The sequence below is a fragment of the Pseudochaenichthys georgianus genome, chromosome 3 (assembly GCF_902827115.2).
Source record: "Pseudochaenichthys georgianus chromosome 3, fPseGeo1.2, whole genome shotgun sequence".
Lineage (NCBI taxonomy): Eukaryota > Metazoa > Chordata > Actinopteri > Perciformes > Channichthyidae > Pseudochaenichthys > Pseudochaenichthys georgianus.
The window spans coordinates 16,817,201-16,829,481 of record NC_047505.1 but is presented as its reverse complement, the minus strand read 5'-3'; the positions used below and the strand labels follow the sequence as shown (position 1 = coordinate 16,829,481).

Below are 12,281 nucleotides of genomic sequence, written 5' to 3'. Positions count from 1 at the left end.
TTGCCCATTTCATCTGACCTCCTTCAGTTTGCCCTCATTCTGTGACATTCCTCATAGCCGACGATAAACTCAAGGTCTTCATAATCGGAGCTGATATTTGGAGGCCGAAATAAACAGTTCCTAACAAGATGGAAGATATGTGATCTTTAATAAAAGAAGATGTGTTGCCTTGAGGTGGGGAAGGCAACGGCAGAACGTCAGATCCTCATTGGATTAAAAAATCATATCCGATCTGTGCTCTGTTCATATCAAATTTAAGATGCACTGTAAATAAAGTGTAATTAAGAAGAAAAAAAGTACATTTCCTTAAACGTTTCTTTTTGCGGTAAACTGTGGCCCTGTTTTCCAAATGGTGTTGTGGTGTTCAGTGAATGTACAGTAATTGGCCTTGAGATGATCGTATCTTTAAAGGAAAAGACACCCGGAAATTCTGGCTTTGCAGTGCTACTACAGTGAAAGCCATAATGTTCAAACAATGTTATACCTCTTTAATAAAATGGTACGTTGGTTCCATACCGCACAATGCAGCTACTCTAAGTTCAGGCGCTCTTATACCGCTCTCTCTTATCTTTTCAAATCTTGAATATTTGAAGCATATTGGATAAAAGTGGTTCCACTCAAGAAGAAACGTACAACTTCTAAACAGATGGTTGTTTCAGGTTTATTTTTAGGGACTAAATTGGATCGACTTCCACTGTAGTTGCTGGGCGGCCATGACATGAGCTGGAGGAATCTAGTCCACCAGGCCTGTCCCAGTAGCTCAGCGTGTCTCCTCTGTGGCCCAGAGTTGACATGGGCACACAGCAGGAATGTGACTCAAAAGAAATGAAATGTCACACAAGAGGAATGCTTGGAACTATGTGCTCAGGAGGAAAGGTTACCACAGGCCAGGTCGGGTACAACATGTTTTAGTGGTGCAGAAAATTGAAGAGACGGTTGGTTTTTCTGAAAATCACAGGAGGGAATGTGGAGGAGTTGTATGTATGCAATCCAAACCTGTGGGAGCTAGTTCTGTGCTTGCCTAATATTTTCAATGTGGTTTCACTTAGTGACCCCACACCATTTTAATCTGGAAAACAATACCGAGTGATCCTCCCTTAGGGATAATTATTTACTGTAATTGCAGATGTATCAGTCTGCTCTAATATGAATAATTAATCCATAATGGTTGTAAATGAAGCAGTGCTGTTTTTCTTCCATTTAGTCTCAAGGTTGAATCCTTAATATAAGACTGCTACGATTTGAGACATCATTTCTCTGGGATCTTGTGATGAAAATGATGTTTGACATTTCAATAATGATTAGATAATAAGTTGTCATGTAGTCCTGTATTTTAAATTTGGAATTGAATCACTGCAAAAGTAAAATAATCAATTGAGATAACCTTGCAAAAGAGATATCACTCTGACTTAAATCCAGAAGATTTATTATAGTGGCAATTTCCAGGCATTTCATGATCAGCTCGACCTTGTCAGACCTTGTTCTCTTTCTTTAGTCTACCCTACACTTTGTCAGTCTTAGCTGCGCATGTTAACACTAGCATGCATGATTTGTTTGCAGTCGTATGTTAAAGTTTACTAGCATTAATTTCAAAGCATGGCTGAGGCTAATATGTTAAAGTTTATTATAGCCTACCTCATTTTAAAGCATGGTGAAGGCTAAAAGGATTTTGAGCATGTTTTTCTAAAGTCATGAACTGAAGTGTTGGACAAGTTGCAACTTTAACCTATTTTTGAAACTAGAGGAAAAGTCAGGGGGCTGTAACACCAAAGTAAACAAGGTTACAATGATATTAGCAAGTTCCACAGCTACTTTGTTCCACATCTTGTTAGCTTTGGTACACCAGGAAGCATGGATTAATTTGGGCAATCAGTGTACTTGATTAAGGGAAGTACTACTTAAATAGGATACAGTTAAACTGAGCACAAATACATTTAGATGAATATAATTTTTACTAAGTTGCTTCACATGTAACTAAATAATAACCCAATCAGAACGGTACATTTCATACAGCCGTACTTTTTTTAACATTGCCAGAACTAACTGCACGCTGAACTTTTGTGAAACTTTTTCGAGCATCTTCCATCAGTAACTCAACCATAGGTACTTTTAGGACAACCTTCTTGAAATAAAACCCCTTTCAATCTCTGTCTTGATTGTTTTGGGCTTTCTTAAAAAAATGAAATGTTATAAGTTTAAAAAAACACAGTAATCATCCCCCCGTCTATTTAAGTATGGATGTCTCTTCCCCTTTGTGTTGACTGTGATATGTGATGTCTTGCAGATGGATGGAGGCGTGTCTCGACGAGGAGCTGCCCCCCACCACAGAGCTGGAGGAAGGCCTGAGGAATGGCGTCTATCTGGCAAAACTGGGCAACTTCTTCGCCCCGAAAACCGTCTCCCTCAAGAAGATCTACGACCGCGAACAGACGCGTTACAAGGTAAAAACACGTATTTTGTATTTATATATCGGCAAAAAGTAAAAATCACTATTTTCATATCTTAAAAGGCTATACATTTCAACAACAATGAATCCATCCTTATTTCACTGAAACAATTCTTCTTCTTTACATTTATTTATAGCTTGGCTGAGTTAGAAAAGCAAAATGTGACATTGGCAATAGAAAGAGATTTTGGGAAAAGAATGTCCACGATGGAAGCTATATGTAACCTTCCTCACATTTTGACATAAATCAAACTGATATGCAATTGTTTCCATCTAGTAAAAACAAGCGATACATTTGGATTGAAACCTGGCTCGTATCAGTCCAACCCGCAGTCCTTGTCATACTTCTGTTAGCCAAAAATCGTTATTTTGGTTTGAGATGCGACTGTGGTCTATGGTTCAACACTAAACCTTTGTGGAGTCGGTATGCATTTCCCTGCTTTGTGTTGTAACGTGTATGGAGCTGTTGGATGAACGGGACCTCAGCTTTTAGCTCTTGTTGTCAATATGAATAAGGCTGGATCTGAGTTTTTGAGTTGGGACTGTACATATTTGTTATGTTCTGACATTTGTTTTCTCTCCTACAGGCGACCGGTCTCCATTTCAGACACACAGATAATGTCATCCAGTGGCTCAACGCCATGTCAGAGAAGGGACTGCCAAAGGTGAGCGTGACTGTCATCTCTCCAATACTATCTCTCACATGCAAATGTTCCTACAATGGAATTCTGAGTGTTAAACTTTTATTAAATAGATATTTCTTTTTTTGTACATCTGGCAGCCATTTTCCAGTACCATTAAGTACAACATTCAATGGAAATGTGTGTTTGTCTTTAAAAATGGTTTTCCTTGAGGGCTTTCTATGTATTCATTTGTTTTACACGGCAACTGATAGCCTGCATGTATGTGTTACAGGTCTCACTGGCTTTGTCAGTTTTGCATGATTTAGGTTATCAACTGCAGATCATACAGTTTGTGTTGTGCTTAATATCATCCACAGCATACTGTTGATCCAATGTAAATGGATTTGCTGTCTGTGTTTTGTAGTTATAAGGTTGAAATGCTCCTTTAAATTCAACTCCGACAGTGATTAGTTGCCTATTACAGGAAATGTTAGGGATGTAACGATATATCGAATATCGCGATACCGCGGTAAATAGATGTCTCAATACCGTCGTGAGACTGACCAAATGTATCACGTTTTTCTTTTCATTTTTCTTTTTTAAACCTTTATTTAACCAGATGGTCCCATTGAGATCATCGATCTCTTTTTCAAGGGAGACATCGTATTTACAGGGCTACATGTACATACCTAGAGACATTGACAAGTACCAACAGTATCTTTATATCTCGCCCTGTCAATAAGCCTCACCTTCTTGGCAAAAACTGTATTGTTTTTGAAGCGGTGGAGAGACAATGCACAGTTTTACCCACTGCCCAAAGCATATCTCTCTGTCCCAGCAACATCGGTACCAAGCAAGAGAGTTTTTTCCACAGCAGGGGATATTGTAAACGCCCGAACATCCCAGCTTCTACCTGGAAATGTGGACATGCTCATATTCCTAAAACATAACCTTGATGATGCTGAGTGAGTGAGTTAGAGTTGAGTTACTTGAAAAACTAATGTGAAACTTGATTTATTCTATTGCAGGGTCTGATTATTATATTGTTTACACTTTCAAATACTACTATCCTACTAAAATGCTGTACGAATCAGATTTATTATTTAATAAAAAAAAAAAAAAAAATGAGGATAAAAATTTAAAAAAATTCACATTTTTTCCTTTATTTTTCAATATCGCGATAAATATCGTACCGTGGACTTTTTAGCGCGATATTATCGTACCGTGAGTTTTTGGTATCGTTACATCCCTAGTAAATGTCCTTTCTAAAAATGTTCCTCTGTGGAAACTCTGAATTTTTGTTATTATGCTGCTTTGAAATAAAATTGAGAATCAGCCCAAAGTATCACCGGTTGGCAGCTTGAACAGAAAATATAAGTAGCTGCCTTCAAAACTTCCATTTCAGTTGTCCCACAAAGACACTGCCGTGTGATCACACATTCACATGATGAAATCCTCTTATTAGAGCTGCTACCTGGAATCATTCCTGCAAGCATGCTGCGACACGCTAATGTTGACCTGCTGAAAACGCATTGTCTCTGTTTCAGATCTTCTACCCAGAAACCACAGACATATATGACAGAAAGAACATGCCACGCTGTATCTACTGCATACATGCACTCAGGTACTTTTTTCTTCTCTTCCTCTATGTGGCTTTTGCAGCATGAAGTCTGAAGTTGGACACAATCCAATCAGAAAACCACAAAAACAACATCTAAATGAGCTCAACAAACATATATGTTGCTGTAGGTTTATTCCCTGTGGAACGCACACATCAGTGGTGTGAGCATGCATCAAGCCTGTGACGTTTTTATGAGGTGAACAGTGCAGTTTTTCAGCAGAAAGGCCTTCAGTGGTACAAGCAATGAAGTGGTTTGTTTTAATATAGCATTCCTCCTCAGGTAAAATGGATGCAGGTGGCTGTATAACTGGCCCCAACACAAACCAGTAACACCCAGATGCCACAGTACTGCCACAGAAACATGCTCTTTACCCGTTTTCATTGAAAGATCAAGAAGCCATCAACAGGGATTTGTTGTGATATTAGAATATGAATAATCCTTAGTTTCCTTTTTAAAACAGAAGATCTACTCAATATTTTATTTGTGAGATTCAGGTCTAGACATGATTGTCTGTTTGACTGTGATCTATTCCTCCTTTTTTCTCTTGTCCTCCTATGCCCTGTCCAGTCTTGTTCCTCAACAAGAGGCTCGGGACTCCCTAACAACTTCGTCCTTTGTCTTGCAAAACAAATAAAAGTTTGCAGGATGTAGCAGTGTACGCTCAGTTGAATAATACATGCATAAAATATGAGATTAGTTTATCTGAGGAATGTTGTCAGAAATAATTGTGTCCATCTAAATACATTTTAGAACTATTTAGTGATACATATTATCTCTGTATGATTGTCAATTTAGCAACAGTCAGGTAAAAGTCATTTGAAAGTCTGCAGTGAAGTCCAGTTCCAGTTGCAGCCAGTACAGCAGTAAGGAGAGTTAAGTCTGAAACGATACAATGATATATGTTGTGAGGTACAATTACGCGTAAGGTGTTCTGTAGGTTAAATGTTCAAATATTAGTATAGTTTTTATTTTATTTCACAATATTTCAGAACCTTTTTTTGTTGCCGCTGGCTAAAAAGACTACCCAACGAGAAGACACCCATACAAGTTTTTAGGGAGTCCCAATCAGCAACATTTTATTGCCTGTCATTTGAGAATAAGCAGCACGGTTGTCATGGTTTACCTCAGTAGGCACCTGCAATAATTTATTAAGCCAATCACAAACAAAATAATCCTCTCCATATGTTTCAATTATCCATCATCCACAGCAAAAACGTCAAACAAGTGGCAGCATTTAGAAACATCTGTTGTCTTACTGTGAAATGACAGGGTTGCCTTCTGATAATCTTGTGGTCTGTTTATGAACCTCAATTACTTTCCTCTCTTTATTGTGGTGATTAGATTGAACTAAAATTGTCTTATGTTCAATTTTGTTTTAACCCTGAGCAAATGAACCTGCATGAAATGGATTTTTGTGTTTTTAGTTTCTGTATTGTTGCCATTTTTGTGTGACGTTTCAGCTCTGCTCCTACCCATTCTACAATGTTTCATTCTTTATTGTCTCTGTCTTACAGCCTGTACTTGTTCAAGCTCGGCCTGGCCCCCCAGATCCAGGATCTGTATGGAAAAGTGGATTTCACTGGTAAGCTCGAGAAGGTGCATCTGTTTTCCTCATTCTGTCCCTGTTAGACTTTTCTTTTTGTCGCTGCTTTTAATTGAACTATTCATATCTTAAACTGCACTGTAACTTTTATCCATGTACTTTTTACTGCACTGTAACTTTTACCCATGTATTTTTCCTTTTAATGTTTATTTTATTAGCTTTTCTTTTTTAATGCTTAATGTCTTTCATTTTTTGTAAAGCACTTTGAATTGCCTTGCGTTGAAAAGTGATATATAAATAAACTTGCCTTGCCTTAACCCAATTATGTCAACCTAAATCCAGAGCATTACAAATGTCACCGTGCTGCCAAGGTTAACAAGAAGTTTAAAATGTTTTTGGTACACAGTTTTTTTTTACCCAGCAGGCCACAGTGTGTGAAAGTCATTAGTAATTGTGAGAGCTTTTCCTGTCAGTTGTGTAGCTCCTTGTCCCGGAGCCGGAGTCAGACATGTGATTATCTCACATGAGCCAGGAACAGTCTGTCTCCACAGTCTCTACTACTCTAACCCAGTCCCCCCACCACCATGTCTGCTCCCTCCATTGATATGTTCCTTCTGCTCTGTCTTCTCCCACAGAGGAGGAGATCAACAACATGAAGAGCGAGCTGGAAAAGTATGGAATCCAGATGCCCGCCTTCAGCAAGATTGGCGGTATCCTGGCCAATGAGCTCTCTGTGGATGAAGCTGCCTGTGAGTGGGGCTCAGATATCATGGGGAGAGGGTGGGATGTCATAGCTGCAAATGATGTAGTTAAGTTGATTAATGCTTCCATAATAAAACTGATACTAATCTCCTCGAACCTCTGGAGGTCACAAAACTCAGCCACAGAAGTCTTCAAGCATTACATTTATCTACAACTCTGTTTTTGTTACATAGTAACATTTATTATCAGTCAAATAAAAGACAAAAAAGACAGCTTTATTTGTAAATCTTTCCCCTAAATTGCGAGGATAATGGCTTAATTTCTGTTTTTATTAGGGGATAAGTACTTAATTTTCTCCCCCTCTTCTTTGCATCAAGTAAGTCAATGGCAAACTATATCCATTTGTATGTACTAAGCTGCAAAATCCAGAAGAATCTAAACTCACATGACAAGACAAGTAAAATGTTTTGGATATGCGCATCTTTTCACTTTCTTGCTATTAGAATTAAATTAAAGATTGAATACTATCTCGGATTTGTCCGTTAAAATCTTAATCTACAGCTAATTGCTCAGCTTAGCCTAGCATGTTACTGGAAACAGCGCTATAGCGCCTTCTGCTAGCTTTTGATTTCCAAAAGTGGACATTTTCCACTTACCAGTACTTCTGAAGCTCAATAATTTAAACTTTAAATTGTGTCTAATTTATTAATACAAAAAAAGACTAGAACTTGTCATTATTAGACTATTGTTTTGTGGGCTTTAGAGTTGCATGTAGGAATTGTTTTTCCTGCAGAACTAGGCTAGCTCTTGGGAACTGCTGTCTTTATGCTATGCTAAGCTAAGCTAACAGTTCCCTTGCTGTGCCATTTTATGTAACTCACCATAGGGCTATTTTCTTTATAAGCTATGCTTTCTGCTCTCCTGCCTCAACTTCCTTTGTTTACTTGCTGTTCCTTTGCATACTAATAATGAATTAGTTGAATAAAAAGAGTAATTAGAGTGGTATCTATATCTGAGCAAAAGAGCGATTAAACACACTTTACAAATGTCCAACCATTTAATTTTAAATACCTCCAATGGCCCCCCAAATGTAATTTAAAGCCGGCTCCTCCCGTACTCCTCTTCATCCTCAGTACATGCTGCTGTGATCGCCATCAACGACGCCATCGACCACGGCGTCCCAGAGGGCACGGTGGCCGCCATGCAGAACCCCAACGCCATGCTGGTCAACCTGGACGCCAGCGCTGCTCGGCAGTACCACGACACACTGTACCAGGCCAAGGGAGAGAAGGTGGCCAACTCCCGAAAACGGGTACGCAGGTTTAAACTTCAGCGATCACAGATAGTCTGCTGTGGATTCAGATGGTTTCTGATGGCCAGAGAGGAATGTTAGCCTGGGGCACGTTATCCTTGAAAGATCATCAGATGGCCGTAAAATAAAAAAGGGGCCAGGCATCGTCCACTTCATGATGAGAGGATAATTGAACCATGTAGCCCCAAGCAGAAGAGAGGAGTAAAAATGCTGAATCCACGCAAACCACCAGGGCAGCAGAAATGAAAACAGCCACAAAAGTAAAGCATGGAGGCTGAAAGATGAGCTTGGGTGGGGGTAGACGGAGGAGTAAAACCACTCAATCAGATTTGCCAGCATGCCCTTACAATGAAAGATAAATGTACATTTTAGAATGTAAATTTGTGCCAACAGGCAGAGTGAATGAATTACCCTAAAGATGGTAAAAGGAGAACAAAATAACCGCAGAGATACATGTTTTACTCTCGTGTCCTGCGGGGATGTGATGCTCATGTGTAATGCTGTTATGTTTGATTTGCTGTTGGCCACACAGCAAATGGAGAACGCCGAAGCAGAGAGAGATATCTACGACGAGCTTCTCACCCAGGCAGAAATCCAAGGCAACGTCAACAAGGTCAACGGTAAGACACGCAAACACACACGCGCACACGTTTATTCACCGATTTGTTCATTTGTCTTAGGTTTCCATGGTGCTGTATTAAAATGTAAACCTCTCCTGCAGTGGCCACCGCCCTGAGTGCAGCCGAGCAAGCGTTGCTGAGCGGCGATGAGGATAAGTTATACGAGGCACTTAAAGCCATGGGCATCCAGAACCTGCAGGTCCAGAACAAAGGCTGGTACCTCAAACAGCTGCAGGGTGACCGAGAGAACAAAGACCAGGTGGGAACAGAGTGCAAAAACAAGCTGTATTTATTTCAAGAAAATGGTGCGGCTTCTTTGTCACCGCGGTATAATCTCAACTTAATTTCTTTCTTATTAGGTATCTCCAGGAGAAGCCCTGACTAAAGATGAGCTGCAGACCGGCGTGGACGTGTCTAATGAGTTTGCAGCAGGCTACCTAAAGAGTATGCACATGCTTTCTTATACAATTATTCGTTCCCCCTTTCCATCTGCACAAGTGTTAATTTTCTCTGTGTGTAGTGTTGAAGGCAGTGGAGCGCATCAACGCTGCCATCGGGGCGGGGGTGCCAGAGAAGACGGTGGAGGAGCTGATGAACCCTGACGCTCAGCTGCCTGAAGTCTACCCCAGCGCTGCGGACCTCTACCAGAGAGAGCTGGTCTGCCTGCAGCAGCAAAGCCTGGAGGTACACACAGCGAGGAACACACTCACACAAAGGGAGATACGCTGATCCATTATGTGGCTTTTCAGGGGAAATTAAGGGATGAGTTAATCTAAAAAATGAAATCTACTGATCTTGTCAGTACCATACTAAAGTTTATACTTCGGTATGTTTATACTACTACAGATGTGGCATGGCAATTTAGCCCACTGTGTTGATATCTCAGTTTATTACATGGCTTAGTTGAATACTCGATTCTGATTGGTCAATTCAGAACACGTGACACGTTGTTAATACCGAACAGACAGACCGCTGTCAAGGACTTATTGACCGTTGTTAAGGACGCTCACATCTTCAGAAAGAAGTCCGGTCGATTTAACTGTATACAGTTGGGCCGAAAAGCAAACTGCATGCAGTTTGCTTTTCGAACTGGGACAAGAAAAACAGCGGAGAAGTAACGGGGCAGAAACCCTCCTTTTTACGCAGTGGTCCAGACATAGACATCAAACGGCGACACATATTCACTTGCCAGTTACTTTGTCATTAGGGCAGGGATATCTAGATACTTTCCAAGGTTTGACATCATGAATTGTGCTACTTTTAAAGCAAGGAGCGATGTTTTCAAATCTGTAATCAAAAAGCTCCTCAAAAACGCAAGCAGGTCCTACCGTTGGCTTTTCAAACTGACAAGAGACGCTCTCACTGTTTTTCAAATGTAACAGTTTGAAAAGCAAGCAAACTGTCTGATTGTCTTTAGTTTTCCGCTGTCGTGTGATAGCAACATGGAGGATTTTAACATTCATTTTAATATATTTGGAGAGCACAGTAATTTGGAGTAATAGTTAGTGGCTGATGAGTCCCCAGTGAAGAAAAGAAAAAGACAAGAGGGACAAGAAAACAGCGGAGAAGTAACGGGCAGAAACCCTCCTTTTTACGCAGCGGTCCAGACATATACATCAAATGGCAAAACATACAGTGTGCAGTTACTTTGGCATCAGGGCAGGGATATCGAGATACTTTCCAAGGTTTGACATCATGAATTGTGCTACTTTTAAAGCAAGCAGCGATGTTTTCAAATCTGTAATCAGAAAGCTCCTCAAAAACGCTATCGAAGCAGTTCCTGCCGTTGCTACGTTAGTTCAAACAGTAACATCGGACTATTTTTCTTCGCGGATGCATGTCAATTTAAATCAATACATACAACTATTTTTTAAATCAATAAAATCATTTTCTAAATCCATAAAAGCATTTCAATTAATATTGGGAGTCATAACGTTACTTTGTTGAGAATGTGGCCATGTAATAAGCGGGATAATGTGCAGCGACTTGGTCATTATGGGGAAAAGAACACCTTCATGCCGATCTAGATCCCTCCGCTTCGCGTCGGGCTCCTGATCAGCCTGTCGGTGTTCTTTTCCCCATAATGACCGCGTCGCAGCACATTATCCCTTACTTACTTTATCAACGGATAAATGAAAAACAAACTTCCTACCTTATCGCCTAGTTTTACAAATGATAAAATACATTAAATGCACCACACTTTACTTTCCTGTATTTAACATAACAATTCTGAAGCAATTAGTTAATTGTATTTTCCACATAACATACAAAGACATACACTTCCCGTTAAATATAAAAGGCAGACTTTGAATATAATTGAAGTAAAGCATGTTCTGTTTGCTAACTTGTTGATAAAGTACTTCAATCACATATTGGTAGATATAATATGCTGATTAAACAATCATAAACTAAGCCACTCACAGTTTAGAATAAACATTTGAATAAATGCAAAGGCCTTAGTAAATGATACCCCACTGGACATTTCATGAGTGAGCCCCAATTCCTATTCCTAGGTTTTGTTTTAACAATTTCTTGAAACAAGCCAACACCTTGTAACAGATTTCCAGAGTCATTTTATTCCACCTTCAGATAGAAAAAATATATCATGTTCCATCTTGTACTAGAATAAATCCCAATAACGTTTAACAGAACATCAATACAGTAGGCCAAACCTTTGCTAGAATCCAGATTTTAAGATCTTTAAAATATATATATAATTTCTGACAAATATATTTGTTATTTGGATTGATTGCAATATGAATGCATTCTGTGAGAATCAAGGAACTGTTATGGGATACTTTTATTTGTACTGTTTTATGACATCTTAAAGACTAAACGGATGAGTCAGCAATGTAAATATGAATTAGTTGAAGCCCTGCAAGGATATTACTTATTGGAAGGCAGAGCATTTTTATTATTTGAAACTAACTACTACTACTGACTAAAATGTATTTCTGTAAGGCAGACAGTACATAACATATCCAGCTAATTTAAAAGCAGTGTATCGGATGTATAACTGACTACTTTATCACCTGTTGCTTTAGAGTGTGTTTCTGATGTTTCAATTCGGCCATGTTTCCTCTGATTGAACTGTGGAACAACAAGTCAAGATGCCGTCAACATGTCTGCCTCTGGTGTCCTTCAGTGGCAGTGTGACAGATGAGGTAAATGTGTGTCGTGATTCCCGCAGGGCTCATTGTCCCATCCAGAACTGCTGGTTGCCGTGGAGATGCTGTCGTCGGTGGTGCTGATGAATCAGGCGATGGACGCCGGGGACCGAACCGCCCTCTGGAAACAGCTGTCCAGCGTCGTTACTGGACTCAGTAATGTGGAGGATGAATATGCACAGAGGTAAGCACACACACACACACACACACACACACACACACACACACACACACACACACACACAC

The 12,281-nt window shown here is 39.7% G+C and overlaps 1 protein-coding gene across 1 annotated transcript in view; it reads left to right on the top strand.

Moving 5' to 3' along the window:
* The window catches only part of iqgap1 (IQ motif containing GTPase activating protein 1), a 58,654-nt gene that overhangs the window by 22,300 nt on the left and 24,073 nt on the right, over positions 1-12,281 (top strand). The window contains exons 3-13 of the mRNA XM_034105644.2: positions 2,285-2,441; positions 3,034-3,111; positions 4,617-4,693; positions 6,206-6,273; positions 6,870-6,983; positions 8,070-8,248; positions 8,781-8,868; positions 8,970-9,127; positions 9,228-9,312; positions 9,389-9,552; positions 12,059-12,219. Of these exons, the coding sequence (XP_033961535.1) occupies positions 2,285-2,441; positions 3,034-3,111; positions 4,617-4,693; positions 6,206-6,273; positions 6,870-6,983; positions 8,070-8,248; positions 8,781-8,868; positions 8,970-9,127; positions 9,228-9,312; positions 9,389-9,552; positions 12,059-12,219 (1,329 nt within the window). The remainder of the gene's footprint in view (positions 1-2,284; positions 2,442-3,033; positions 3,112-4,616; positions 4,694-6,205; positions 6,274-6,869; positions 6,984-8,069; positions 8,249-8,780; positions 8,869-8,969; positions 9,128-9,227; positions 9,313-9,388; positions 9,553-12,058; positions 12,220-12,281) is intronic.